This window comes from Lonchura striata, chromosome 14 (genome assembly GCF_046129695.1).
Source record: "Lonchura striata isolate bLonStr1 chromosome 14, bLonStr1.mat, whole genome shotgun sequence".
In the NCBI taxonomy this organism is placed as follows: Eukaryota; Metazoa; Chordata; class Aves; order Passeriformes; family Estrildidae; genus Lonchura; species Lonchura striata.
The window spans coordinates 7,079,771-7,098,525 of record NC_134616.1 but is presented as its reverse complement, the minus strand read 5'-3'; the positions used below and the strand labels follow the sequence as shown (position 1 = coordinate 7,098,525).

Below are 18,755 nucleotides of genomic sequence, written 5' to 3'. Positions count from 1 at the left end.
AGAAGAGAATCTGGCAAGGTGCTAAAAATATATTCATTTTTAATTGGTACAAAGAAAACAAAAGTTATGTTGGTTATTTGGATTAATGTGCACGTTTGTCTTGAGAAATTTGGAAATGGCAGTATCTAACAGTAAGGCTTAATGTGCTTACAAGTTTTGCAGTGGGCAGATGTTGATGTCAGTCTATTCAGAACAGCTTCAAAAGAATATACTCATGTAAGCAGATTACTAAACTTTGAGAATCTAGATTTAATAGGTTTTTAGTATTAAATGCTGCAAAACCCTGATACTATATATAAAGTTCGAAACACCTTTCAGATTCCAATGCTGAGCTCCCATAGAAACTGAGGTGAGTTTGGTATCTCAACACCTACTTGACTTAAGCTGAAGGTTTTAAATGAGCTAATTACTCATTCAGGACTTGGTGATAAGAATCAACCTCTGTTTGTTTTTTCGTTTTGTTTTGGTTTTTTTTTCTGCTTGGGATGGAGATAAGGATAAGAGAGGCAGGACAACATTTCACCACCTAACACCACCAGCAGGAGGTCTGGTGAGAGGCTGGGGATGAAGACAGAGAAAGGAAGGGCATCACAAACCCTCACTCAGGCAGGTTTAAGCTGTTGCACACCCACCATGTCTGCCTCAGGGAAGTGCCTGGAGCTGAGCCCAGGAAAGCTGCAGAGGTGCACAGGGATGCACAGAGAGAGGAAGATCCAGCAGGTCTGGTCTCCAGCCACCACAAACACCAAGCACTGTGACCCTCAACAAGCTCTTTGCAAGTGGTGAAAAGCGCCACTTGTGGCTTTTGCTACAAACCTTTGTGGCATCCCATAAAAGCACAGTGTGTTTTTACACACTCTGGAAAGTGTGAAAAGCAGGAATGTGTTGCCTTTTATTTTTTCTTCCCACTTCAGCTTATGTTCTTCAACCACACAAAAGCACAGCAAAAGACACAAGGCACTGCTCTGCATTACAGAAAAATCAACCTTTCTTGTGTGGTTACCACTGTTTGCAAGCAGTCATTTCGAGGCACCATGTCCCTAAATCCACAATAGAGATGACAATCAAACTATTGATCACAGATCAAAACTTGGGAAGGAGGATGAATTCTTCCCATTACATGGTCCAATGTGGAGAAGCAAATGACCACAAAGTAAGATTCAGTTAAGAAAAACCTGAGGGATTAAAAACAGGATAAAATATTCCAGCCTGCTGCAATACACTGGAGCCCCAAACTGAGAGGGGCTTAAGGGCAAGGAGGAAACAGAGGATGGTTCAAGGCTCAAACTGGGAAGTGAGACCCAGTGGAAGTACATTGAGCACATCCAGTCCATGGGGAGGAGAGAAACTTTCATTCTCTCACTGCCTGTGGGTAACAAAGCACTGGGATCAACAGGACAGAGTAAATACCAAGCCAGAAAAACCACAGGAGGAGGACTGCAGAGTGCAGAAAAGACTGCATCAAATAACAGGACACACACTGCTGGTATTATCAAGTCCTTAGGTGCACTGGCAAGGGCTGTGAAGTTTCTATTCCAGGCTGGATTTAACATGTTATAGGAAAAAGGCTTAGAATAACTAACAGATTTTGTCATGACAGGGAGGTCTGGAAATGGTTAAATCAGTAGGGCTCTATTCTAACTTAATGAACACTCAGGTACTACATTAGAAATGCAGGGGGTAAACAGCCACAATCCCTACAAGAACACAATCAAATCCTGGACATGCTCATACAGATGCTCACACTGACCTTACAGACCCAACAAGGGTCAAACAGCTTTATCCACTGCCCACGCAGCACCAGACATGGGAACACATGGAAGCATAGAATCCAGCCAACCACCACCCTGCCCTGGTCTTCATCTGACCAGCAGATTCAGCAGGAGCTTTCTAGTTTATCCAGGAACCCAGGGATTGCTTGTGCCCTGCTGTGTTGTCCCTCCAAGAGAGAGCAGTTAAAGTGACTCGAGGGCCAGGGCTTGTGAGCATGAGTCTGCTCCTGTCTGTCTATAAAGGGTCTCATCCACCCAATATTCCAGGCTGGGAGGCCTGAAGCAGAGCTAGACTATAACACCACCTCTCTGCCCTCTCTTTATCTTGACCCCAAAGCTCTTGGTCAGCTTCTCATCCACACCAAGGTGGAACCCCAGGCACTCCAGCTGGTCACTGACATAGACACTCCATCCTTGCCTCCCCTGCTTGTCCTTGCAAAGAGCCTGTACCCTTCCATGCCACCACTCCAGCCACAGGACCATCCCACCATGTCTCCTCCATCCATTTTCCTGGCAGCCACCACATATGTGGGACAAGCACCAGGACAGCACTCTGAAATTAATACTAAGTATTCAAACTACACCAAATTCCTTGCAAAAAGTGGCAAGATGGAGTCTGATCACCAACAGACACACACCAGTCCAGCAGGAGAACAGAATTTCTCCAGTACATAACACACATTCTCAGAATAGCTTGGGTAAGAGCTGCTACACCATGAACAGCTGCTTGGCTCCCTCTTGGGGAAAACACTGAAATAAAGGAACTGGCAGCTTGGGGCACTCGAGCACTGTTACCTTACATGCTCCTGATTTTCAGGAATCCTCCCAGACACTCTGAAGGAGATGCCAAGCTGGAAAGTGGAAGCACATGAAGCAGCCAGTGTAGAGATCATTTTAACTACATTTAACTACATCTTTGCTTCTATTTGAAACATTCTGCAAGTGGGTCCTGGGAGAAGAGTGCCCTTGACCATTATCTTAGCTCAGCTTTATTTAGCTGAGGTCTCCCTGCTCACAGCAAAAATCTCTAATATTTGTAAGGGAACTGTCACTAATATTTCATAGGAGCTGGCAGAGGTGGTGCAACAGATCGAAGTGGGCAAGGAGAGAAGTGGAAAGGCACAGGCTCTTCAGGTGCAGCGAGGATTTATTCCTTAAGTCAACAGCCAGGGGCTGAAATCTTGGTACCCTCTTCATGCACACAGACTTTATCCCCTCCCTGCCACACCCCCCTGCATGCCATGGCACCTCATGAGGTGCCACATTGTGCCCACAACAGTCCCCTGGTATGCTCAGCAGAAAGCTGAAGGCCATCTCTCACCTGAAGTCATGTTGGATCTACAAAAAGCTCTGAACTTACATTTGCAGGAGGATCTGGACTCAACACCCTCCCACTGCCACACTTCACTCAGCTGTGACATCAGCAGGACCCAGAACAAGGCACTGGCTGTGACCTCAGTGAATTGTTCTAAGCCAAGACCTCACCCCAGCTCCCCCCCTCCAGAGCTGCAGTGTTTATAGCCCTGCTTTAGAAGTTGTAATTAACAATCAGTGAGATAATATTGAAATAATCTTTTTCTTTCCAACTCATTGTCTCAGTCATGGAAACTCAAGATTTTTCAGAAATAAGTACCAATAGAGGACACATTTTTCCTTAGGCAACGTGTACATTTTACTAAGCATGTGATCTTAGATGTTGAGTCTTTTTTTTTTTTTTTTTTTAATAGAGTTTGATGCTATTTTGGTCTATTCAGCGTTTCAGGTCAGTATTGCAAGTACAGGCTAATTACCACTTGAAGTTACTGATCAAGAAGTCATAATTAATATCTCAACATTTCATCACTTCCTGATTTTATTTCTATTTCTTCCCTTATGCAAACTACTTAACAGCAAAGGATGCTTTGCAAAGTAGGGTGATTAGAGCAGATTTATGTATAATTACAAAAAACATTTCCAAGTTCTATTTCCACGTTATTTAACGTTCCCAAGGGGCATTTTTTGCAAGAAAAATCTCCATTTCTATTAACACTTCCTTCCTCTTTATGGTGTGAATCCTGCATGTGCCTGCCTCTGTTAACAACCATCAGTGTCTCCTCTGAAATGGCGAGTGGGGCAGGGCAAAGCAGCCACAGCACGGGCTGGACCTTGGTGGGAATGGCTCCATCCAGAGAGGACGGCCAGGACTCGGTGGGGGAAGGTGGTCAGAGGGCAGCAGAGGCACCACCAGAGTTCAGTGCTTCTCACCTCCTCCAGCTGACAGCCACAGCAAGGAGAAATTCAACAAGGAAGTGTTCCTTGACCCTCCCTGGGTGGGGCGGGGGATGCCAACCAGGCTGTCCTGCCACCAGGGCACCAAGACATCCCCAGTGCATGAGGACAACACCCTTGCTGCTGCTCCAGAGGAGTGTGGTGCACTCTCCCATGGGAGCTGTGTCCAACTGCTGCTGCTCTCCTGGCTCTGTCCCACCCTGATCAAATCCCATCATGGATGCAGAGTTTTCACTATGCAGAAAACTCAGTGGAGGGCAGCACACAACCACTTGTGTCTGTGCAGACCTCACACATCCATCTGAGCTGCAGCACAGCTGGACACCTGCTCTGCACGGGACCCTAAGGAGTGAGGCACGCCCTGGTCAGACTGCTCCTGTGCCTGGTTAACAAAAGCTAAGCAGGATGGAGGAGAAGGAGGGCAAGGGAGATGTGATTCACCTCTCCACGACTTCCTGTCCATTCCAGCAAAGGGTGTCATTGTGAACAGCAGAGCTGTGGTTGCAGATGTACTCTGGCAAGCTGCTGTAAAAACTGCTGTGGGACTTCAGCTTTGCAATCAGTTCCCTGGAAGAAAAGGAGAGAAAAGGGTGCTCAGTCAAAAGAAGAAGAGAAGATGAGGTTGGTGCATTTTAACCAGTGAAGGTAGACACACAAACACAACATTAAAGCAGCTAGGTGCAAACAAACCACAAAGCATCAGTTTTATTTCCAAACCAAAGCAGCTTTTTGTGTTTTACCTTGATGTTATTTAGTCAAAGGCTGAACCCATGTTTCCCAGATGAAAACTGCTGGTGATCGGAGGGATGAGGAGGCAGCAGAACCTCAGCCCAACTTTGCACCAGGCAAAAGTCAGACACAGTCTCTGCACTTTCAGAGCACCTAAGGAAAGGTGCCACTGGCTCAGGCCACACATCCATGGGGTACATCTGAGCAGCAAGGGCACAGTCTTTAGTGTCCCCTCTGCTTGCAGAAGGCAGCAGAGGCCCTCCAGGGGTTTCTTCTGGCTGACAGTGGCCATCCAGCATTGCTGCAGGGTCAGGTGGCATTTTTGGTGGTGGACCAGAGCTGACACTCTCAGCACAGATCTGTACACATGGCTAAGGCTGAGTTTCATGCTGCAGCATCAAAAGGACACAATTTCAAGGGATGCACTGGCTTGGCCATGGGGTCACAGTCTGCATTCAAAGGGGCAGGTTACACTCATCAAAATGGCTGTGTTGCACGAAGGCAGGAGGAGCTGCAGGAGCAGAGCTTGCACCACACAGAGGAGATGTGAATCAGGCTGCACCCCAACCCTGTGCCTTCCCTTCCCAGCAACAAGGATCTCCAGCTGGCCACCTGCAGCAGTGGTCCAGAGGGCCAGAATACAGGCTGACCGTGGGATCTCTGATGTTTCCAGAGAGGTGACAGAGGCTCTGGAGTGGGATGTGACATCCCCCCAGCCTAGGTCTGATCCCTCAGGGACACTCAGCAGCTGTCACCAGAGAATAATAGCAGATTTAATTCAATAAATAGCACCAAAAGTAAGACAACAGGAATATCAGGGCCTGGAGGAAGTAAGACTTGGCCTCACAGTCATCTTGCTCGGTTTCAGCACATTTCCCCCTTTGGCAAGGGGGCATTGCTCAGCCTCCTTGCTCCCTGGGATGAATGATGAGGAATCAGCGCCTGAAGCACTCTCGGGGCACCCCCCGGGTGCTGTACCGGGGTCTGTCCGTGCCCTGCCCGCTGTGGGGAGCTGCCCTGCAGCCTGAGGCACTTTGGGGTGCAGGGGGGTGTCCAGCTCCCTCCATCCTCCTTGCTCTGGGATCCCGTGGGCTTCCCTCTCCAGCCAGACCCGCGACAGCCAGCTGGGGGCAGGCGACACAAAGAGAAGGAAGGCTGTGCTCTGCGCTGCCTTTTCGCTGAGTTTTCGCTGTTCCTGCCCTGCTGGGGCCGGCACAGCCCGCAGGGACAGCCCGGGGAGCAAGGGGGGTCCTGCCTGTGCCCACCAGCGCATCCCGCCCGGGCATCGCACGCACCGACCCGTCTGCACCGCCCCTGCAAATCAACAAGGGTTTGTCTGATGGGTCAAAGCCCCTCCAAAGGGTGGGAATTCAGCCCACAGCCCCTGCATCAATCCCAGGGATGCTTCAGGCAGTCGCCTCCTGCGTGAACCACCTCCCACATCCATCTCCTGCACTAACAGTGGGGCGGAGGTCCAACCAACACCACTTGGAAAGTCAAAATGAGGTGAGACCTGGATCATCAGTTATGGCAAACCCCATAAAGCAGAAGCCTCACTGCTCATGGCACTCAGCTCCTCACATTCTAGGCACTGCCTTGCTCCTCTTCCACAAGCCCCAGCAGAGCTGGGGAGAACAAGCAGAAGGAAACTTTCCTGGGGAGCAGAGTTCCCTGCAGGGCAGGGAGGAACTCTGCCATATCTGCAGGTATGAACCCATGTAATTCATCTCAGCAGATTTCATTAGTCTTCAGAGTCTTCAAAGGACATCTCTGTCAGAGTCTGGGCTGTGTAACCTCCGACGTGTTGAGACAACAGAGGAATGCAAGCCCTGGTGCTGTATCTCATGGGAACCATATCAAGAATGTGGCCCTGTTACTCTTCAGAGAGAAATCCACCCAACTCAGTCTAGCACCAGTTTCAAAAATTGCCAAGCTTGCTTGTTTCTCTTCCACGGGGATTTTTCTTTTTTTTCAAGACAGAAGTAAAGGCACTGTGTATTCCTGGGTGTGTTCTCAGATCCAGAGGGGAGATGCTGCTCGACACATCAGAGTGAGCCCACTTAATTACAGCTTCTACTTACATGGGGAAGGAAGCACAGGGTGCGGTGCCAGCAGTGGAGGCATCTGCTTCCTTTGAAAATATTCAGTAAAAGGCTGTTAACATCTCTGAACTACCATAAAACACTACACAAAAAACATGAAAGACATTCTCCTTACCTACACACAGCGTAACACGTGACAGTTCAATCTGGAGTGACCATTTCTATCTATAACTACACCTGTGAGTATTTCAGACACTACAGCAGTGACCAAAAAACCCAGACAAGGCATTTGGCATATTAACCTGGGTGCATTAGGTGAGAAAACCCATGTGGACGCCTCATTGCACTTCAGAGCCCACCAAAGAGCAGCTCTGATGCTCAGAGCCAGATTTATGGGTAAGGGAAATAAGGAGCTTTTCCATCTGCTTCCACAGGGCCATTCCATATGGTGGCTGCTCCTGCAGCCCATCCAGCAGGCACCACACTCAGCCTGAGCATTCTCACCTCCTCCTGCTTGACAAAGTTTCTTCTTGCTCAACGTGAGTCACTTTCAGGACTTTCTTGTCAATGAAAAGGTCTTCTGGATAATTAGCTGATCGAATCTGCCTCTGCTGAGCGTGGCCACATAAGCGGCTGATCTGGAAAACACAAACACGGCAGTGTGAGGAAGTGCTGGGACTGCAGGGAAACAGCTGAGATGCACACTGGCACCTGCACATGAGCTGCTATCATCCTGTCATCCCCATCCTGCTCATAGCTCAGCAAGCACCTGAAAGCAAAACTCTGTCCTAAAGGTTACAACCTGGCTTCTGTACGAATACCCACCCCCTGGGAAGGAATGCAGGAAGCTTCAGGCAAAATGTCAGGGCATTGAAGAGCCACTGTGGCTATCAAAACCCCTGAGCTGCAGCTGTGACAGGCAAATCTTCCTATGTCAAATCTTCCTTAAATTTAAACTGGCAAGAGGGGGCCTGTGATGTTCCCTGCTCCTTCCTTCCTGAACACCGCAGCATCTCAAGATTCTGCACTCTAGCTCTCTAGTCAGACTTTTAGGAAACACCTCACCTCCGAAGGAAAATCCCAAGACCCTGGTTCTGTATCTTGAGGTAGCTCAGCATCTGCACAGACTGCACTGCAGATACCCAGGGATGAGCATCATACACATCACTACTAATTAAAAAACCCAGGGCCTAAAATACAGCAAGCACTGGGGCCACAGCCTAGTCATATTGTGGGAGGCCCTGATTAACAGGGCTCTGCTAATGGCACAAATTAGCTCATTAGCATACAGATGATTTGGGAACTGCCTGCAGCAGCAAGGGAAGGAATCCAAAGCGCCTCATTCAAGCTCCCTCGCATGGCCACTGTCCTGAGACTCATCCAGCAGTGGCCACTGCTGCAGTCCCTGCTGTGGGTGGGTTTGCCACCATTTCCTTCTCTGGGACACTAACAAGGCATATCTGTCCCCTACGGCACCGCTGCCACTGTCAAAGTCTCCTTTTGATCCACCCTGTGCTGCTCCTGCAGGACTCATCCATGCTGGCTGGTGAAAGGAGCTTTGCTGATTGCTGGGACCACGAAGGCACCACAGTTAACACCATCCTCACTTTCTCTGAGCCTCATCACACCACCCACATTCAGGCTTGGGACCAACCTCTCACCCATAAAAAAATGCCCATTCCTTGCAGCACCTAATTTATCTCTACACCACATCAAATCAAGGCAATCCCAGTAAGCTGCACACCAGAGGTTAAAAGCATACCTGCCACCCAAAGCTACAAGCATCTGATGTGTAAAGAGAAGAGATTAATTCTGTTCTATTACATCCTACATTTGGGTGGGAAAATAAATTAGTAATGTCACCTCTTTCATTATCAAGAGCAGAAGAGTTTGTTTGCTCAGACTGCCATACAACAAAGAGTAAAACAGAAACCTCCTGGGAGCTGGGCACTGCAGTTTCTGTTCACATCAGGGTGGGAAGAGATGCTGCCACCAGTCCTTCTGCACCTGCAGTTTCCTCTGCCAAAGCAGTTCCTCCTGCAGCTGCCAGGGGAGCAGTTTCTGCAGCATCTTACCTGGTTTTTCCTCTTCTGTCCTCCCTTGGCTGAGCTTCCTCTCTGCCTTGCCAAAACCAAGTTTTGCATAAGAATGTATCAGCCCTACTGCCCTCTCTAAATCACTTGGCAGGCTTCAAAAACAGAGGGAGAAAAGGATTCAGAAAATGGATCACATTTTGGGCTTTCTGTTAGCACTCCTCCTTCTCATAACGTTTACACGTAGTCCCCTGATGCAAGCAGACAGGAATAGGAGGAAATCACAGGACAGCAGGAGGCCTGAAGAAGGGCATTTAGGATCTGAGAACCCCCCACTGTGGAATGAGTCTGGATGTCCCACGCCCTCTCTATACTGGCTGGTGCCACTGTCCCTGCAAAGGGACTGTGTCAGGATGCTCAGGGGGTCTCTGTGGGCTTTTCCTCTGCCCAAGTCAGAGATGAGACCTGCCATGAAACCTCCTCCAGGGAAACTCAAGATACACAAAAGCTCCAGGACAGTGGGTCTAGAGGAAACTGTGCCACACAGCAGGATCACTGCACCCACACCCTCAGTGGACACGAAAAGTGGAGAAGTGGGAAGAGGTCGGATATTTTAAGCTGCTGTTTGTGATGACTCCTTTGATTATCCCTAGCTCTGTGAAAATCCTCCCAATCTCTTTCCAAAGCCCAGTTTTCAGCTGGAAAACCTACCAAACCCTGAGAGAAGAGCAAGTCCAGGATCAAGGCTTTCTCCCAAGGATGCAGAGAGGCACTGAATGGGAGGGTCAGAGTGACAGCGTCAACAATGGCAGCACCCGAGAGCTGCTTCAAACAGCAAAGGGACCCGGCAAAGTGGGGATGCTTCACCTCCCACCCAGCACTGGAAGGAGCTCAGCCTCTCTGCTCCCAAGTCCTGCTCAGGAGCTGTGGCTCAGCTGCATCTTCACAGCCCCACACAGCATCTGGGTACCAAGGTACCAGGATTCATCAAATGAATGAGCCTGGAAAAGACCTCTACAATCATCGAGTTCAGTGGCTGATCATCAAGTCAAATCACTGATCACCAAGTCCAGCCATCCCTCCTGTGTGGGATGAAACCACCAACAGGATTGTGTTAGCTGTGACATGGGACAGCAGATGAAAACTTTACAGATAGAAGGATGCACTGTTCAAATGGTCCACCAAGTTTTTACTCATTTATTCCAGCACTAATTAACCTTTTCAGGAAAAAAGCCCAACCCTGGAGCCCATCTTGTGAAGTCACAGTGAAATAGCTGTCACCCTTTAGTCAAACAAAAACGTGGCTGAGATTTGAACTTTAAAATAAAGTGAGCGGAAGTAGAAGTAACAGATTGCCTGCTCATTTGCAGGGGCAGCATCGTGTATGCTTTTTGGGGGAGGGAAGGATTTCACAAACCATCTGCCAAAGTCTGCTGGGCCACAAGCTGTCCTAGGACAACAGCTCAGAAATCCTGTTTCAGTCTTTCCCTCTTTTTGAGTCCACACTGCAGGCTCAGGAACACACAAACAAAGTTTACCAGTCTCTTCCTAACCATTGCCATTCTAAAGCAGGCTCCAAAAAGGAAAGAAAAATGCCACTGTATTGCAGTCAGAGAGGGACTGATACAAGCTCAGACCTTGAGGAGAAGCAAGTCTGATGATTCAGCTCTCCAGGTATTGCTTGCTCTGGCAGGAGCAAGGACAATCAACTCCCCAGCACTGTGGTATGTCTGCAAGAAGGAGATCAAAAGGAAGGGAGCATCTCTAATCCAATTGCCAAATTTGTATCAAGCAACAGTGTTTAATATGTGATTTCCTCCCAACACACAGATATGAACGTGAAATTCAAAGCATATTGACAGAACAGAACCACCGGCTCTTCTCACTCTTCAGGCTCCCCACTCTACCAGGAAGATCATAAATATACACCAGCCCTTATCTTAAGTATAGTCAGTGCAAGAGCTGTGCCTTAATTCAGAATGGGCTGACGTTTGACACATTAAGCCACAAAAAAAAGGACTAAGTAAATCAAATGACAGAGTGTTTTTTAGGTAACAGGAGTTGGACTTTGCTTTTAAAACAATCTGACAGGCCACTGAAAAATTGCTGCAAGGGGACACCAGGCAAGAAAACCTTCCCAAAGCCCTGAGCTTTTACAAACCCCCAAAGCCCCCAACACTGTAACAGCCCAAGCAAAATTAACCTGCCCCAGCTCATTAACACACTCACTAATTACCCGATTTAATTAGCCTCCTCCTTGCGAGTGTGACCCAGGCCACGAGGGGAACACTTTGCCTTCTGAAGGGACCAGCAGCCCCTGCTCCAGCTCCTTCTGCAGCCACCTGAGGGGCTGCACCCGGCTGGGCAGATGTGGAAACAGCTGGCTCCCAGCACCTGAGGGGGCTGCACGCCTGTAAAGGCTCAGCTTTAGAGGGAACACTGACTTGAGAGGAGCACAGCCACAAGGCTAACGGAGTACACTATCAGCCCACTTTAATGCTTCCACATTAATTTAAGATAAGAGGTGCCTGAGGACTGCAGGGACCAGATTCACCACGGCTGCTTCCAGCTGAGCTGATGCATGGGTGTAAAGCACAGCGTGATCCACGTGGGTACCTGCCAGCCCACGGAAACTGGGATGAGTGGGGTTAGTTATCAAAGAAATAGTGACCACAGGACAGGTTCTGGGTAAAGCATCACAGCCCCTGTGCTGGGGGGCACCTCCAGCCTGGCTATGGCAGGATGGCATTCCTGACACCACTGAGTATTGGAAATGCAGGTGAACCTGGTGAGAAGAAATGCTGATGAACTCCAGTTCAGAAGGCTGAATGATTTCTTTATTATAACTGCACTATAATACATTAATATACTATTTAAAGGAGATACTAAAACTACCTACCTACTTTTCTAACTACCATATCTAACTCCCTAACAACTCGTGACCCTCTCTCCAGAGTCCAGCTACAGGTGATTGGATTGGCCATCAAGCTCAAACAATCCTCACCAGAATCCAATCAAGCAATCACCCTAGGTAAACAATTCTCTGAATACATTCCACATGGGAAAAACAAGGAGCAGAATGAGAAATTTTCTCTTTCTTCTCTCTGTGCTCCTCTATTAAAAATCCTGAGAGAGAAGAATGTGCCTGCCACAACTGAGGCTCCTGCTGAACCTGCTCTGCTGCCAAGGCACAAGGGAGAGTGGCCACATGAGGCAAAAATATCTTATCTTGCACATCAGCAAGGAAATCCAGGGGTGAAAGGATTGGAAAGCAGCACAATGGGATCCTCAGTGCCAATCTGAGCTTTGCTTTTAAGAGTAAGAACACTTTAAAGGTAATTTTTTGGATGATATAAAAGAAAGAAAAAAAAGACAAAAAAAGTACCTAATCAGCTTCTCCTTGGACAAGAAGGGATTGCATTAGACACTGCTAGATACCTGCTGCTGCCACTTCTCATTCAGCCCAGGAGCTCCACTCTGCTCTAAAGGAGAGTTTGCTGTATTTGACCTTTGCTTAAACTTTACATGGAGTTTCCATTTGTCTTTTCTATGAATTCTTCTGCTTATAGATTCATTCTCCAGGAAGACACAGTATTTTTTTTTCCCTCAAGGGGATGGCCTCGTTTTTGAAGATTTCCTCCTACAATCTCTTTTGCTCTCTGGAGCTCACATAAGTAATTTTATACTTATTTGTGAGTTTCCTTTGGGAGAAGCCACACATTAAACTGAAAAGAGATTAACTAATATAATTGATTTGAACACGGCTTCTGAAAGGGTGATTTGCTACAGTATGCACAGAACATCAAGAGACCACAGACATGTGGAGGAGGAACCAACTGATGCCCACTAAACCCCAAGCATCCTTCAGTGATGGAACCCAGTCTGGCCAGTGAGGCTGAAAGCCTCAGTAAGGCAGCAGCTTGAATTGGTGCTTCTTCCCCAGTTCTTTTTAACAACCTGCTCCACTACACATCACAAGTCTTATTAGCATTATAAAGATTGCATTTGTGCCCCGTTTATCTTCAAAGTCACCATAAAAGTGAACCTGAAGTCTATTACTCAAAGTGCTGCTACAGAATTCCGCTTAATTAAATTCTAAAGGGCTTAAACCAAAAATATACATTGCGATGATGTGGGATAGAACATAAACTTTTTAATAGTAGTAACCAAGCACATTTACCATTTCTACAGGTGTAATAAAAATGCTAATATATGTTAATGTTTAGTCTGTGGTTAATGTTTTGTCTTGTTAATTTCCCCAGGGCTTTTATTACTGATTTAAATCTGCCACACTGCCCCAGTGATTGCATCGCCTTCCACAAACGGCACCGTGCTCTCAAACGAACGCTGATTAACAGGAGTGGAGAAACATTTGGCTAGGACAAACACTCTTATTATATGCTTCTAATCATTAGATACATTTTGTCAGGAAGATGGGAAGGAGACAATTCCCAGCTCCCCCACTCTTCTCACAGCAGAAAAACGTGATTATGGGCATAAAAATGAATTTACAAGCCTTTATCTTAGGAAGCACATCATTATTAACTAAGTAATGATTGTTCTTCTGGTTCCAGGCACTCGAGCAGAAAGAACAAACTGAGTATGGTAACACAGATGTCTTCAGTGAACACTCCAACAAAATTCCTCATTAATGGAGTACTAAATGTTATTAATCAGCTCTATAGTATTACGATCTCCATTATTCAGACTGCAAGGATTACATAAGAGACAACATCCTAACTCACTCATGCAGAGAGAGGAATCAGAGGAAGTGACCTACTCTCTGTGCCGAGGAGAACGTTTAATAATGCATCACCCTTAAATAATGCAACGTTATAATGTGTAAAATGCACACAAACACTAATGCTTAAAATAACAGAGTGCCTGTCACACCAGTGCCTGCGGTGACGCCCAACACACGCTGCAAACATGGGCTACAAATGCTCAGGGACCCCTGCAGCCACCAGACCAGGTTGTGCTGAAGGCCATCACCACCTGGTTTGGAGACCAGCTCCTTCAAACTGCTACAGAACTACAGAGGCATTGAGGAGGCATTTTTCAAAGTAAATATAGCTGCATTTTTCCTAGAATGGTTTGGGTTGGAAGGTACCTTAAAGATCAACTAGTTCTAAATCCCGACTGCCATCCTTCATGTAGAGCTTCACAAAATACTTTGCAGAGGGTCATTGTCACGGCAGAAACACAGAGCCCAGAGAGGACTGGTGTGACTGGCTCTCAGGACAAGGAGCAGGATGTGCTCCACACACAGCCACGTGTTGATGTGACAGAGGTGACACAGCAGCTGGCAGGTCTGACACACGGCGTGGTTATACCATCCCTCTACCCCAGGGCCTGCATAAGGGTGAGGGTGCACCAGCTCAGCAGAGCAGAGGGGAGCACAAGGAACTTTTTATGCATTTTAATCCTTGGTGGCAATTGCTGAAGCTGCACGATTCCCACCTGCACACCCCTGTGCTGTGTCAGGGTTCATATGCCTTACGTTGGAAAGAGACAGCCCCAGCAGCTCCAATCACTGCTCCTGGTAGGAGCCTGTCCCCAGGAGGATGTGATGGCCAATGCACCACACAAGTGCTGCAGCACACAAGGCACCTCCACAGTGTCCCACCACGTCCCAACCCTTGCACTGACCCAGCTTCTCCCAGCACAGGATGCCCTTTCTCTCCAAGGAGCCACGACCTCGGCTTGAGTCAAGCAATTTCAAACCTACATAAAATAATGCAAACAAGATGTTTCTTCTCTCTGGCGTCCCCAGCATGGAGTGTTTAATCCACCAAAGAAAGCAGCTTTGTGTTTCAGCAAAAGCCTGTTTATTGTTATTTATAGGTAGAGAGGAAGTCAGACTAAATGATCACAGTTGTTCCTTCTGTCTTTACAATCCATGACATATAATTAAGGCACAACTTCTCAAGTCAGCCCTTCTCTCCAGCATTTTGTTAATTCCATATTTAACACAGAATTTAGTATTTCAGTTTGGATGGTTGGACCTCAGCAGCAAACCGCAGGGCAGGCAGCTGTAGCCCCAGCCAGGGCTCAGACCCAACCCAGCCAAGCAACTGGGAGAATCAAGAAAAAAGCATTTGCTTAATTTTTGGCACACACTTAAGCAGTTTTCCTATGTGGAGACATTTCCTGGAACAGGGCCCTGTAGCATACTAATGCACCATTATGGTTTTAACTTCGATCTACACAATCTGATATTTCTTAGACAACCAAACTAAGACTTTATTCTTGGAAGGAGGAGTCAGCCTTGCCTGGAAGGTTACAGCAGAGCAAAAGGGAAGATGGAGCAAAGTCCAGAGAAAACCAGAACATGTTAGACTGACTAAAGCCAGGCTCAGGAGCAGAATGTGGCAGCAGCCAGAGTCCATCTCCTGGTGGAGCCCCATGCTCCCACCGTGCTTCATGACTGATGAGGCAGCACAGCAGAGGTGGGGACTCCTGGCTGCTGCTCTGCCTCTGGGACTGATTCCCCGAGGAAGCTGAAGATGCTCCAAATTCAAACAGCTGATCTCAACATTAACACTGATTCATCCAACCTGACAGAAAAATAGTACTCAAGGTAGCAGAGCCCACTTTGGCTAAGGATGCTAAATACAGTTTAATTATACAACGGCATTCTGTGCATGCTCTAACACATAATTGCTACTATGGGTCTCTAGAAGACTCTCCTATTGCAGGCAATTAAATCTACCCCATCACAACAGACTGGGAAACAAGGAATTGGCTTGAGGGATCACTAGTTTTTACCAAGATCTTAAAAAAACCCTCACTGGGCAAAGCCAGGCAGCACGACAGCTCCAGGCAATCACCACGTGCTTGTTATTTTCCTTCCATGGGTTAATCGGTTTCCTTGGCAGATTTCTGTGGGTTTTAATGTTGCACCGTGTTTGTGCCTACGGCACTACAGAAAGGAACGATCCCAGAGAAATAAATTCCTAGCAGCCTAATTTAGAGAGGAAAAACAGATACCTGCCATCAGTCTGGAACACAAGCCAGAGTCAGAGCCTGTAACAGGGTATTTAACAGCAGCCGTGTCAGCTGGGTTGCAAATGTGGTCAATACCCACCAGCCTCTCTTCCTCCCTGCAGCCATGAACCCAGATTCAATTATTCTTTGAAAAATACTTTGTTAAATAATTAAAAAGTTACTGCATTACTTTTCCCCTTTTTTTTTTCCCCAAACCAGACCAATTCAATTTTGGAAGTATAAAGCCATTATAATGTGTCAGCTAGCAATTAGCTACTGTACACTGTTTATTCTTTAATATAATCTTTGAGTAGAAGGGCAATATTCTCAGAAACGCAGCATTAACTTGTTCCTGAATGACTTTAATATGGCTCTTTTCAAATTACTGCTCATAAAATCTCAGGGAAGAAAAATTTACAGATGATATCCCATCTCCTTAATTAGTTCTCTCTCTTTCAGCAATCCAATAGCAAGTGTAATATTTATTTAAAATAGAGCACATGGGGCTTACCACTAAATCTGCTGTAACTGGTGATATCAAAACAAGCAGGTAAAAGGCAATGCTTGTTTTGCAGCCTGCACAGACCATGCTCACAGGTACACACAGCTTTTCAGGTTTGTATTTCAATAAATGCTTGTATTGAAACCATCCCAAAGGTTTTTTACACCTCTAAGTACTTTTTGCTATAAAATGCCCTTCTCCCTTCCTATGGTGAATGGAAGCCCTTCCTACCCCAAAGAGTTTGGCACTCTCCACCCCTTTACCATCACCCTACTTTTTTTAACCTTCAGATAGGAATAATCCCCCCAGCAGCAACTATTTTCTCCCTCCATCCACCTTTTTCTTTCCAAACAGCAGTCTCTGCTGAGACAACAAGAAGGCTGGAGCCACCAAAACTCCCAAAATCATTTCAGCAGTTAAGTTGCTGAATATCTTCAGCAGAAAAATTACAGGCATTTGTTTTCCAGCAAAGCTCAGAACATCACTCGAGATGCAGCTCCTGGTAAGAGGGGCATGAGGCTTTCCCCGTGGCCATGCCATGGACCTCTCCAGTGAAAGTCTAAAAGAGAAACATAATAATTATCATTAAGGGAAAATGGTAAAAATATCTCCATGCAGCAGAGATTAGCTGCTGGTAAAATTAATTCATTCAAGGCCAACAAAAGGCTTGGGAGGGCCCTGTGTTCTTTTTTCCTTTCTTTTTTTTTAAACTTCATCTGTTGATTTTTTTTCTTTGTTTTGAAGCTACCAGACCCATAGCAATTTTTTCTCCCTGACAGTCAGGCCTAACTTAATCCAGTTAAGGGTCAGAGATAATATACCCAAAACATGGCAAACAAGGCAAAAAGGCTCCCATTAGATTTTTGCTCAATAAAAGAATTACATTTTTTCCCAAAGACAAATAAGGCTTATTGAAAATGTAAATCATTCTTTTCTATAAAGATATACATATCTGCAGGGCTTTTTTGAGACTTTGTTGGAAGACATCTTGTTTTTACATGTACTGTGGTTAGAACAATTGAATTACAGAAAGACTTACAACATTAGATTAGTTTCTGCCTGATTGAGAATATCTTTATAATGGAAATCGGTGTGCACTTTTAACCTTGTTACAATGCTGTATGTCTGATTAACGTACTAAAGGGACTCATTCAACAATAGGCCTTTGCAGACAGAAATTAAATTAATCTGACTTTATCACAACACCTTTATTAACAGCATCAAACAGAGGACTAGTATTTGATTATGAGAAGTGAATTCCAATACACTGATACACAACAATTTCAAAATGAGGTGGGAGAATCATTAGACAGAGAAAAAAAAATTGACTAAAAATGCATAATGCATTTTTGTTTATCCACTCACATTGCAAGCTGCAAGCTGGGCATTTCCCAAGCTCATGGAAAAGACAAACATTTTGCACCAAAATCTACAGGTGGGGAGTTATTACATTTCCTTCTGGCTTCAAATAATGGGAATTGCACGAAGCAAGGCTCAGAGATGACCTTCCTGGATGTTTTTTAGCCTCTGCTGGGCAAACCCTTTTGAGCCCATGCACTGAGCCCATTTTGCTCATCAGAACCACCCCAGCATCCCCTCCCACAACCCCACTGCCCTCAAGTGCCCTCTGCTCCAAGGCTCTTGGGCCATCCCTCGGGGAGGAGGCAGAGGATGGATGACTGAGACACCAGCACGGGCGCTTGGGTACCTCCAGAAACACTTACACTCTGCTCTCTGGGTTTATTTGTACAGTGATACAGATCAATATGTGCAATCCAGGAGTTAATAAGCTTCAGAAAGACATAACTCAGAGCACATCAGTCACCCCCAAGTTATCCTCAGTAACCACCCAGCTCTCCAGCTGGTTCTCTCCAGGTCACTGGTTCAGAGCATCGTCTCAACCTTTGCCAGTAGCATGGAAGAGAATTGGGTGTGAAAATTGAATAGGTCAGAAAGATACACCTGCATAAAGAATTGCAACATTTGCCAACAGCTGCCTTGCTTTTTCTTTTCTTTTCTTTTCTTTTTATTTTTAAACAGAAGTAAATCTGCCCAAGTAGCTGTAGGCTATCAGCACAGCTTTCTGCAGCCAGCCTGCTCTTGCTTAAACAAATCTTCGGAAGAATAATGCAGTTAGAGGCAAACTTCATCTACTGAAAGCAAGCTCCGTGCCCTCGGGGGCTCATTAGTGGGGCAACACAACAGGTAGGGATGGAAAAAGCCACCAGTTCTTTTTGCAGTAGCCTGATAGGGCAGTGAGGACCCAGCAATGAGGGGTGCACTGCTGCAGCAGATGGATAAAAAATCTGCCTCAACTGTTTGTTGAAATTTTTTCCCCAGCAAAACGTATTTAGCATCTTTCATGCCCGGTACCTCAAAGCCACTTTACAGTAAGATGCAAAAATGATATAATTCACAGCAC

The 18,755-nt window shown here is 46.4% G+C and overlaps 2 protein-coding genes across 2 annotated transcripts in view; both read right to left on the bottom strand.

Moving 5' to 3' along the window:
- The window catches only part of PLS3 (plastin 3), a 763,062-nt gene that overhangs the window by 646,701 nt on the left and 97,606 nt on the right, over window positions 1–18,755 (bottom strand). The window lies entirely within an intron of this gene.
- The window catches only part of GPC3 (glypican 3), a 139,279-nt gene that overhangs the window by 48,155 nt on the left and 72,369 nt on the right, over window positions 1–18,755 (bottom strand). Inside the window, exons 4-5 of the mRNA XM_021548345.3 lie at window positions 7,316–7,449; window positions 4,482–4,607 (exon numbers count right to left, since the gene is read on the bottom strand). Coding sequence (XP_021404020.2) covers window positions 4,482–4,607; window positions 7,316–7,449 — 260 coding nt within the window. The remainder of the gene's footprint in view (window positions 1–4,481; window positions 4,608–7,315; window positions 7,450–18,755) is intronic.